This window comes from Ochotona curzoniae, unplaced genomic scaffold (genome assembly GCF_017591425.1).
Source record: "Ochotona curzoniae isolate NIBS_2020 unplaced genomic scaffold, NIBS_Ocur_1.0 scaffold_4683, whole genome shotgun sequence".
In the NCBI taxonomy this organism is placed as follows: domain Eukaryota; kingdom Metazoa; phylum Chordata; class Mammalia; order Lagomorpha; family Ochotonidae; genus Ochotona; species Ochotona curzoniae.
This window is the reverse complement of record NW_024467121.1, coordinates 32,193,301-32,205,507: the sequence shown is the minus strand read 5'-3', so window position 1 is coordinate 32,205,507 and position 12,207 is coordinate 32,193,301. Positions and strand designations below refer to the sequence as shown.

Below are 12,207 nucleotides of genomic sequence, written 5' to 3'. Positions count from 1 at the left end.
CTTCTCATTTTTACGCTTCGTAGCACTGAAGTCACTATCAGAAAGATCCTTTCTGTCTGCAAAGCTTCCCTGCCCAATTCCATCCCTATCCTAACCACAGATTCCTTCAATATTTCTAATCAACAGTCTATATTTTTTAAAGCACGTTTATATACTTATTATTGCTTTTAAGCTTTTGTTTCTGTTCCAATCATAACAAGTTGCACTCAGCTTATTCAACACAAAGCCACTAAACCAAATTGTTATTGTCAAAGGTCCACGTATTTACAAACCTCCGTGTTTATCACCTGCTTGAAATCTTTGCAGATAGATATACCCTTGAAAGTCTAAATAATTCTCAGGCATTATTATCTCAGGTCCAAGTTGAAAACAAAATTACGGTCTAAATCGCTTGTCTCTTAACTTCATTATTAGTAGAAAAGCATCTGTGTATAAATTAGAATTCTGCACTTGGCAATAGGTTTAGAGGAATTAATTCTTCCCTGTTCAGATAAATTTATTTTTTACAATCCAAACAAATTCTTTGTTGTGTAAGCTTTACGTTTTCCAAATTTAAAAAAGGTATAGTCCAAATAGACAAAGCGTGTCAAACAAATTTGCATGAATATATTAACACAGCAGGACAAAACTTAGGCTATCAAGTACCACTACTTACATGATGAAAATATTTAGGAGGTAGGTTATTGGCCTGGTGGCTAGGAAATCGGATGAATTATCTACATCTCACCTCAGAGTGCCAGGGTTCCTAGCTTGTCTCTGTTCCTACTGCACACCCTGGGATACAGTGGGAGGGTGATATGGCCTGTGGTTTGTTCTCTGTCACCCACACGGGACACTTCTATGAGTGTTTGGCTTCCAGTGCTGGCATGGCCTGGCCTTGACCTTTTTGGGCATATGGTGAGCGTACCTGTGAATGACTATTTCTCCCTGTCTTCCATCTTTTCTTTGCTTCCTTTTCCCTCTGTTTTTGTAGGCCCTCAGAAAAGAGTAACAAATCTGAAGGGCAGGAGGTGGAAAAAACCTTGAAACTATATTAAATGACTCAAAATTTTACATTATTCTGTTATCACATGGACATTTCTATTAAAGCTTTCAAAATTAATTATTACAAAGATCCATCTTGTAGCATATAAAGTGGTATAACAGGATTAAACTGCTCATGAAGCTTTAAAATTCACATTATGTAACATTTATGAAATATATATTCTCTTCACAAGACTTAAGCTATACTATAAATCTTTGAAACAGATGTTAAATGCATTACTAATGCTGTAGTGAAGACGCAAGGAAATAAATGCTAGTAGGCATACATGAAACAGGCCAGGAAACCTTCCCCTTCGCAGGCATCTGCCCTAGTGCTCAGATGTGACTGAGTAGGGAACTTGTGTACAACATCAACATTTCTAGTTCCATTCCCAGCTCCTTGTCCTGGTTCCCACTTCCTGTTAGCACAGATGCATAGAGGAATCAGGTGCTAACTTGAGAAACCGGGTCACTGCCATCCATGAAATAGGCCTGGGTTGAAGTTTCTGACTCCTGGTTCCAGGTTGTGGCTTCAGCTTTAGGCACTACAGACACTGTGAGGGAACTAGCACACAGATATGGGAGCTGTGTCTCTTTTCATTGTTCTGCATATGTCTGTCGTCTCTCTTACTCTCCAAAATAATTTCAAGACAGAGAAGAAGCTAGTACATAATATTGAAACTTAGAAAAATCATAAGAAAAGAAGGGACAGTACCTGTGAATATGATGGTAATTCTATAACTTCATCTTCTAGTCTTAAGGGAGATACCATATCTATAAAATGTAGTCACAGATCCAATAATGAGAATATTTGCTATGGTGAATTATAAATACACACATTTATAGCTCCATTCACGAAAAATTCAGTGAAAAATGGAAAACAGGAACAATTTCATAGGGTTAATGCAGTTTCAGGAGGGAGAATTTGGTCATGTGAAAAAAACAACTACAGCAAAAAAGAAAGAAATGGACCTCATATTTCAAGTTTCACACCACTTCAAACAGCAGCATCTAAACAGAAAAGTTTGTATCCACAGATGCTCACCTGTATGATCATAAGATTCATCAACATAACACATTACATCCTCATCTGTTTGCTCCTTCTGAGCACACAGAGTGCTGGCTATATCATTTTTGCTCTTTAGATCTGGTGAAGTTGGTTGTCCTTCCTAAGAAGGAAAAACTCCGTTTTATCAAACAGATTCATTCAGTTGTTCCATCATTAAGTCATTCACTCATTCAGCAAGACAACATTTATTATCTGAATTATATCACTGGCAAGAAACAGATAAAAATGTCCACAGAAGGCAGATAAGGCAGGTTCAAGAAGCGGGTGGTTGGTCATATACAACACAAACTCAAATCATTGCAAGAGAATTAAATTTGTAATAGAGCACTTTACCATGGTAAATAAGTTGAGGTCTTTCACACTTGATGCAACCAAATGGTCAGTAAGTTCAAGTCCACTGCCAGACCTTTACACAAAAAGATAAAAACGGTAAATTATTTCCATAAACATATAGCAAGAGGTCAACTGTGCATGTGTTAAATGATGCTTTGTTAGATTAGATACTCCTCACTGGGATATTGAAGATTTCTCTGCACACCCCTCCTAAAACTGTTCTGTACCTCAACTGTTGACATATGTCTTTTTAGAGTTATGAGCCAGTTTAGACTACCGAAAAAATGCCAGGTTCAGCAAAATTATGCTTCAACACTATAAACCGCTAAATACTAAAATGAAAGTAGACACGAGACAGCTGAATAGTATCCTATAGCCATTTTAAGGTGTATAGCAGCCGGTTGTATATAAACTAAAATCGAAATGTCAATGAAGTAGTTACAGGATGTGGTTAAGAACTTGCATTTTTTAGCATAGTGGTTACTCAATACCATGTCAATTAATTCCATAATGTTGTACATTGTTGCTGATGTTATGTTGGGGCTTTTAATTGATTGGGGTAATACTCTGCCAGCTCTACCTTCAGACCAGATATGGTCTCCCCAAGAAACCGCTGAATGTATCTGGACAATAAGATGCTGGACTCTATGCTTGGTATATGCTTGCAATGAAAGAATCTTGACTGAATATGTTTATCCCAACACTGTTTACAAAAGGCAAGATCAGAGAAGGTATCCATCATCAAATGAATGGATAGAAGAAATGTGGCATGCATATATACAGTGGAATATTATTCAACCATAAACATAATGAAATGCTGTCACTTGCAACAAAATGGATAAAACCAAAGATTATGTTATAAAGTCAGATAAGCTGCAAATGGACAGATAGATACTACATGTTCTCCCTCATTATGTTGGAACTACAAAAAAATCTCAACACTCAACTGAACCCAAAATTGTGACTAGTAAGGGTTATATAGGGCTGGAAGGATGGAGGGAGTTTAAATTAAAAAATTATGGAGGGTCCTGTGTGGTAGCCTAGCGGCTAAGGTCCTTGCTTTGACATGCCGGGATCCCATTTGGGCATCAGTTCTAATCCTGACTGTCCCACTTTCCATCCAGTTCTCTGTCTGTGGCCTGGGAAAGCAGTCGAGGACGGCCCAAGGCCTTGGGACCCTGCACCCGTGTAAGTGACCTGGAGGAGGCTCCTGGCTCCTGGTTTTGGATTGGCTCAGTTGTGGCTACTTGGGGGAATGAATCAGCAGACAGAAGATCTTTGTATCTTCGTCTCTGTTTCTTTCCCTCTCTGTATATGTGATTTTCCAATAAAAATAAATTTTAAAAATTATGGAGAAAGCGGAGTGTGATTAATTAATTGTGACAAACTATTCTAATCTGTAGTCTAAAATTCTTCCTCCAGGGCCAGTACTGTGGCTCAGTGGTTTAAACAGCTGCCTTTAGCACTCGCATCACATATGGGGACTAGTTCCTGTCTGGGATGCTCCATTTTTGGTCCAGCTCTCATTAATGTGCCTAGGGAAGCAACATTAATGGCTCCAGTCCTTTGGTCCTGTCACCCACATGGAATTCCTGGATGGTGTTCCTGGCTCCTAGCTTCAATCTTGCTCAGCCCAGACATTGTGTCCATTTGGGTAGAAGATCAGCAGATGGCAGTTAATTTCTTTTTCTCTTTCTCTCTTTCTTCCTTTAACTCAGCCTTTCAAATTAATACATGCATCTTAGAAACAATGAAAAAAAAAACCACTTCCCTTCCTTTGCATTCTGCTGATTTCCTGTGCTTTCCCTTTTAGTTTCATTTTTACCTTCTTAATTTTTTACCTTCTTAAATTTTTACCTTAGATGTTTCTTCTAATTCCTTTCTTTTCTTCTTTCTTTGGGCACACAAGGCCCAGTCCCCCTTAACTAATTCTAATTAACACACGCATTTACTGCATAATAAAGAAGGAAGAGCACTGGGCTTAGAATTTAGGAAACTTCAAATTCCTTTTCTGCCATCCACTTTACCCAGATTGATCACTCTGAGCTTCAGGTGTTCCATTTGGTAAGGATGTTAAGCATATATGTTGGAGTCCCAGAAGTTGTTTTGATTGTTTTCTAAGACTCCTTAAAGTCCTAACAATCTATGTGTTTTTTAGTCTAGCCACAGATAACTGAGGAATACTTAGTTTGCAGAAATAAAACCCATGGGAGAATAAAACAAACAAGAAGGCAGAAAAGAAAGCACACACCAACAGAAATTCATGGAATGAGAATAAACAACCATAGTGAAAGAACAGAACTAAATGGAACCAAAGCAGAGGTCCTGGAATGAAAGGAGAAAAACATTCTGGAAAGTCAGAACACACTAGAGGGCAATAAAAGAATATCCTGGTACGGGCGCAAAAACAGTTATGCAGACCAATGGCAGTGCCAACTAATCTTCGACAAATGAGCTGAAATCAGTCTCTGGGAAAAAAAGGACACACTTTTCAATAAGTGGTGCTGGCTTGGCTGGATCTCTACGAGAAGAAGCATGAAACAAGACCCCCTGCCTTCTATCTTCTGCAAAAATCAACTAAAAATGGATCAAGGATCTGAGTCTACAACCTGTTACAATCAAATCACTAGAGGAAACCATTGGGGAAATTCCACAAGACACTGACATTGGAAGAGACTTCTTGGAAAACCAGAAGCACAGGCAATACAAGCAAACATAGACAAATGGGAGTTACAACAAGCTCAGAAGCTTCTGTACAATGTGAAGAGGCAATAGACAGAATAGGAGAAAATATTTACAACCCATGCAGATCAAGGATCAATATCCAGAAATGGATGAAGGATATGAAGGAGGGTTTTTCAAAAGAAAAAAAATTTCAAATGGTTCACACATATATGAAAAATGCTCCCAATCACTGGATATCCTTAAGATTTATTTTTATTTGAAAGACAAATTTACAGAGACAAAAAAAGACAGAAAAAAAGGTCTTTCATCTGTTGGTTCACTCCCCAAATGGCCACAGTGGTTGGAGCTGAGATGTGGTGCCAAGAGCCAAGAGTTTCTTCCTTAGTCTCTCATGTGGGTGCAGGATCCCAAGACTTTAGACCATTCTCCACTGCTTTCACAGGTGACAGGCAGGGAACTGGATGGGAAGTAGAGCATGCAGGTCACTGGGATCCCAACACTTGAGGTATTAGCTAATTGAGCCATTGCGTTGGGCCCCTCAATCTGCATGGGTTCTCAGCTCCAACATAAAATCAGCTCAACCTGAGCACTGCAGGCATTTGTGCAATAAAACAGTGATATTGTGGTACAGTGGTTAAAGTCATGACCCAAGATGCTAGTACGGATCTTGGCAGTTTCACTTCCAATCCAGGTCCCTGCTCATTGCTTGGAAAATGCTATGAAAAGCAGGTGTAAGATAGCTCAAGTGGTTGGGTCCTGTCACTCTCATGGGAGGTATAGGCCATGCTCCTGACTCCTGCCTTCAATCTGGCCTAGGACTGGCCATTGTGGCTATTTTGGGAGTGAACCAGCATATGGAATATTCTTTCTCCCTTTGTCTTTGCTTGTCTATCTCTCATTATTGTTAATTATGACTTAAAAAATAAATCTTAAAGAAATAAAAATATCAAAATTCGCTGGAAACGAAAACAACCTGAAAAATCACAATATTTAGTAATAATAGTTTCTAGTTAATTAAGGATAACCCAACACCAATCTTCTTCAAGGGCGGCAAAAAATACTTCAAAAGACAAGACGATTCTCAACTTCTGTTAATGTTTAACACAGCATTTTCTAAAACAGAGCATTTTAAAAAGAAAGGTATACAAGAAGAAATCTAAAAAGTACTCCAGAGGGGCAGGTGCAGTGATGTAGCAAGCTAAGCCTCTGCCCAAGGTGCCAGCATCCTATATTGGTACCAGATCATATGCCAGCTGCTCCACTTCCCATCCAACTCTCTAATTATGGCTTGGGAAAGCAGTATAAGATGGCTCAAATACTTGGGCCCCTGCACCCATGTGGGAGACCTGGAGAAAGCTTCTGGCTCATGGTTTTGGATTGGGACAGCTCTGACGATTGCGACCATCTGGGGAGTGAAATCAGTGGCTGAAGATACCTCTGCTTCTGCTCTCTATATGATTCTGTCTTTCAAATGAAAAATAATTTAAAAAGTACCACAGAAAAATTGAGCTCAATATTGTCACAAGATGAACTCCAAGTTAAAATTCATATTTTATCAAACTAATAAAATAGTGGATCCCTATTAGCTAGTATAGTGTCAATAAACCAAAAACAGAAAAAAGAAAAAGAAAAAAACCAAAAAAACAACAGGTTCCAAATGAAAAACACCAGTCACTGTTATAAGGGACACTGTTTTTTGTGTTGTACAATTTGAATAAGTGCTTTCTTAATTATTAGACAGTTTGTGTTATTTTTTCTTATATCTCAGCAACAATCATATTTTAGTATTTATGAATTATACAACTATTCCATCAGTGCTTCACTAATCTTAAAAAAAAGAAATGTAGATAAATGTTATACCTATCCATATTATCCACTTCATGAACTCTTGCTTTATTCATAATTAAAAACTCCACCATGTTCTCTGCATTTTCATGGACAGCAATTAAAAGTGGTGTGAAGCCAATCTGTAAAACAATGAATAGTTCACAATATTACACAGTTCTCAACTGAACTGAAAACATGCAAACAACTGAAACTTAAAATGCAATATGGAAAGTAAAACTAAAGGAGGTTCTTCATTTTCAATTCTATGCAATCACATGTGCTGTATCTCCTTTTGAAACTCCCATCTCCATTGCTTCATCACATGGAACCTAGTCATCTCCAAAATATGCTTATTCTTCTAGCTCCAAGGTTCTTTGCTTCCCTTAAACCACTCTTCTTGGCATATTATAATTACTTGACTATTTCCTATCCAAAACAAGAGCCTCTTCGAGGACAAAGGTTCTTTTGTTGCCCCAAACACTAACATAGTGGTAAAGACCTTAAAGTATTGTTATTGTTCTGATGGCCTAAATTATTCTCTATAGCAATGTTCTTCAATTTTTATTCCCAAGAATAATTACTTGTGCACAAATTATGTAGTGTGCCTCAACAGAGAGATCCCATGACCACCTATGTTTGGGAAAGATGATAAAACTGCATTGTGTTCTGCAGGTGTGGACAGTACTTGCCTCATCTGGGGCGGAAGACCCTGCACAGTATACCACTCTGATTTGGTCCTTTAAGAGAACCATAAGATGAAGAGTTCTGCCTCATTATTCTGGATTTTAGAAGTTGTTACAATGCTTCAAGGGAAACTACAAACACCTAGGAGCCACAGACAATTCCTTGTGTTTTCATACTAACTGTTTTTACACCAATTTCTAAGTGGTTTTGTACAAAGTGGGCTGGCATGTAAAACCCTTACTTTTTTCAGTATCATCTATTTTACCACAAAACAAAAAAAGCACTCATAATATTCATGAAATAATTTCCCAGTGCTTGAATTATAATTTACTTTACTTAAATCCCCCAGATTGTCCATCAAGTGGATAGTTCCTAGAACTTCAAGTATTAAAAGAATTTCCCCTGTATTCGTAACATCATGGATTTCAGTTTTAAATTAGCCATATGTGCCAGGGTTCTATGAATTTAGCAGTCATATCAAGATAGTCTATCACACTGCTTCAGCATGAAAATGCACATAATTTGCTATTATTGCTGATCATAAGACTCTGCTTGTGGTACACATTCTTTTTAAATGATGTATTTATTTTTATTGGAAAGGCAGATTTATAGAAAGATCCTCCATCTGCTGACTCACTCCCCAAATGTCCACAACAGCTGAAGCTGAGCTGATCTTCTGGACCTCCCATGTGGGTGCAGGGTCCCAAGGGAGCTGGATGGGAATTGAAGCAGCTGGGATATGAACCAGTGCTCATATGGGATCCTGGGTGTGCAAGGTGAGGATTTAGCCATTGAACCATTGCACCAGGTCCACAGTACAGATTTGTTAACCCAAAGACCCAAGTGGCAACAAAAATAGGAAATTTTTCAAGGGTCAGCTTATATTCATTAAAACAAATTGCAGGCAAATTTATGAAGACTCTTGGAAAGGCAGAGAATAGCTAGTGTTTGGCAGATAAAGGGTGTTTTTCTAACATCATCAGCAGTGTCTTGCTGTTTTCTAAGCACAGAGGGAAAGATAAAAGCCAGGTTAATGTTGTTGGAAAGGAAAGGGTTGACAGAAGTAACATCTGTCTAACTCCAACCCTTCCAAAGTTTTCTTAAGTTGCTGAAATCTGAGAAATTATTACAGCTAATTATTCAGCAATTTATCACGATGTCAAAAAAATTTAAAATATACTTGACCATGCCTTACACATTTTACTAAAAATCAAAACTTGTAAGGTTTTTTTTTTTTATTTCTCAGGTCACTGCGATACACAATTTTATCTGAAATTTGGTACAATACATACACCACTTCAAACGGATCTCTCCCATGAATGGGCAGTTTCATTTCTCACATGGGAATCTGACCAATGAGCAAAGGGCAGACTCATTGAAAACTTCATTCAAAACATTCTGGGTAGGAAAAGACCAAGGATGAGTAAATTCAAAATCCAACTTTTTGAGATTCTTTTCTTTCCCCATTCCATTGAAACTTTTTCATTTAGAGAACTTACCTAAGAGGCTCTTCCTACCACAACAGAATAACCCATCAGTCCATTATCTGTTCTTCCCTCTGGTTGGCCAGTTGATGACACTCTATTCACTCCCTTCAAGTTTTCCCAGAAGTGGATCTCAAGGCAAGTTTAAAGCTCAGTAACTCTAGTCACCAAAGTGTGGTGTACTACACGCCAAAGTGGAGAGCATTTTGTTTCAACATGGAAACTGGGGGAAAAAAATATATCACAGACCAAAACACTGGTTTGTTGTTTTCGCTCAATTGCCTAACTTTCAAGTTTGGGATTATTTTCTCCTTTTTCCTTTTTGAGTGTCACTGGAAGACTAATTTAAATGGGAAATTGGCAAGAGCAAATATGCTTGAGTTTTAAACTAAAAGCTTATATTCAAGGCAAAATTTATTTCCCTGCATTGCTCTATACTAACAAAATAAAAACGTAGTGGGAAAATTCATTTGAACTAAAACTTTAGCAAATGCAGTGTTTTCACAAATATTGGCTATAAGCGCATACTCTAACGCTATTGTAAGAGTACCAAAGACTAAGGCCAAGTTATTGACAATTCTTTCAAAACATTTCCATTTGAGGAATATTTGAATTTCAAAATATGAAAAATGGACTCTGTGCTCGGCAACATTAAAACTGTATGTGACACAGTTTGAAAATAAAATGGGTTGACTAGTACCTTATTTTTTCTTTCGATATCTGCATTGTGTTGAATAAGCTGCTTTGCTATCCCTGTGTTCTCATTATAGATGGCATAGTGGAGGGCAGTGTTGCCATTCTTGTCCATATGGTTTGGGTCAGCGCCATGCTGTAGCAGGATGATAGCACATTTCTCCTGATTACATTGTGTGGCCTGTCAGTAAACACACCAATGAATACATTGTAAGTGCTAGGAAGTTAAAAACCAACAGTCCACTGGTTTCACCAATCAGATATAATTAACTCAGATAAATTCACAAAGCCTTTGCACGCTGGCATGGTTGGCCACGGCGTACCTTCATCAGAGGTGTCATGTCTGCATCGTCAATGGCATCAATCAGGCATTGTCTTCCTATGAGGAAATTGACAACTTCTACATGTCCTTTGGCACAAGCCAGGTGCAGCGCGGTTCTGTGGAAGAGAGGGCGTTTAGGAGTTGATAGAGCACAGTATCAAAACAGGCCATTGTAAGCATAACAGCATGATACTCTCTCTTTCTCACTTTTTCTCTCTCTTTTTTAAGATTTATTTATTTTTATTGTAAAGTCAGATTTACAGAGAGAAGAGAAAGAAAGATCTTCAGTTCACGGTTTCATTTCCCAAGTGGCCACAAAGGCTGGAGCTCAGCCGATCTGAAGGCAGGAGCCAGGGGCTTCTTCTGGGTCTTCCGCGTGGGTGTAGGGTCCCAAAGCTTTGGGGTCCTTGATTGCTTTCCCAGGCCACAAGCAGGGAGCTTGTTGGGAAGCAGAACAGCCACGACATAAACTGGTGCCCATATGAGATTCCAGTGTGTTAAGGCGAGGATTTTAGCCACTAGGCCATTGTGTCACGCCCGATATTCTCTGTCTTAAAAAATCGTATTTACTTTTCCTCCTAGGCAAGTGCAGTATTTACAAATTTTCACATTCATTACAGTAACGAAGTTCAGTACAATTCGATTTGAATCCTACCACTGACTAGTCATCATTTATCTTTTGCTGGCCTCACTCTGTCATCAATAAAATGGGGGCAAGTGTGTGCTTGGGGAAATAGTAGTTACCGCACAATTGACCCCTGTGATACTTAAAGAGAATCCGCGGGACATATTTAGAACATTCTCTGGAACAACCTCCAATTCCGTAATAGATATGCCCAGTACTAATGCTATTACTGACTGAAGACACCATTTTCATTGGGTAAAAAAGAGTAAAAGTACTCCAACTTTGCAAATATGTTTGAAGTAGTAGCAAGAACATTTGCATTTTTAAAGATTTATTTATTTATCTGAAAGGCCACATTACAGAGAGAGGGACAGACACTTAAAGTGCTCACAATCTGACCAAAAAAAAAAAAATAGTCTTTGTATTTAAGAATACACACGCGTCTTACCTCTTTACCGTTTTTGTCTATGAATATGTATATGCATGAGTGCAGGGATACTGGGTTTTACTGAAGAAACGTTAGCTCAGAAGTGACGAATTGCGGGCGTTTTTTTTTTTTTTTCTTTGCCCTATTCTATTGTGTACACATAATATGGGTTTGAACACGCGAACATGGAGGATAAACAATTGCATAGACTGGTCAAACCATTGCATTGCATGGTCAATGAAATGCTCGCCAGGGTGAAAGAAGAAGATCTAGGATACCAGCTCAAGTTTGTCTTGAGGTCCTTTTCTCAGAGAGAGGGCGGGATGCTCAGCGGTCCCCGTGCCAGGTGCTGAGGAGCCCGTGGAGGCAGGGCGAGGGTCAGCCGGGACAGCCCGCAGGTGACCGCTTCCCGCGCCCTCCCCGCTGCGCCTCGCCTGCTCCTCCTGGGCGCCAGCCGAGAAGCCCCCGTCCACCTGTTGTTCCCGTCTCGGTCGTTCACGCCGCAGGCCCGCACCACCAGGAGATGCTGAACTGCAAAGGCGTCCCCCTCGCTGGCCGCTTTGTGGATCTTCCGAAGCCTTTTGTTCCGGGCGCGGTACTCGAACTGGGACTTTAGGAGTTGCTGTGTTTTCTTAGTCGTCTTAGGAAAGAATTTTTCCATGCTCCAAGCTACGGATTGGTTTTCACCACCTCCTTAGCCCCCAAAACCCAAATGCAGCCGGTCTGACCACCACCGCCCCTTGGCGAACGCCAGTGGTCGCCAACGTCTAAGCGCGGCACGTCCAGGCGCGCGGCACGTCCGGGCGCGCGGCTCGGGGGGCGGAGTCCCGAATTGGCCCAGGTAGGCCGAGCGCGCCTGTGCGGGGCCTGTGCCGGATCTGTGCGGGGCCTGGGCGCGTCCTGTGCGGGGCCTGTGCCGGATCTGTGCGGGGCCTGTGCCGGATCTGTGCGGGGTCTGTGCCGGATCTGTGCGGGGTCTGTGCGGGGCCTGTTCCCGGCCTGTGCCGGGCCTGTGCGGGGCCTGTGCGGGGCCTG

The 12,207-nt window shown here is 40.1% G+C and overlaps 1 protein-coding gene across 1 annotated transcript in view; it reads right to left on the bottom strand.

Annotated features, from left to right (window-relative positions):
- LOC121148228 (ankyrin repeat domain-containing protein 20B-like) overlaps positions 1-11,939 on the bottom strand; it is a 42,481-nt gene extending 30,542 nt beyond the window's left edge. The window contains exons 1-7 of the mRNA XM_040968316.1: positions 11,646-11,939; positions 10,122-10,236; positions 9,806-9,979; positions 6,971-7,077; positions 2,426-2,498; positions 2,069-2,192; positions 1,739-1,797 (exon numbers count right to left, since the gene is read on the bottom strand). Coding sequence (XP_040824250.1) covers positions 1,739-1,797; positions 2,069-2,192; positions 2,426-2,498; positions 6,971-7,077; positions 9,806-9,979; positions 10,122-10,236; positions 11,646-11,833 — 840 coding nt within the window. The 5' untranslated portion in view covers positions 11,834-11,939. The remainder of the gene's footprint in view (positions 1-1,738; positions 1,798-2,068; positions 2,193-2,425; positions 2,499-6,970; positions 7,078-9,805; positions 9,980-10,121; positions 10,237-11,645) is intronic.
- Positions 11,940-12,207: the final 268 nt, after the last annotated feature.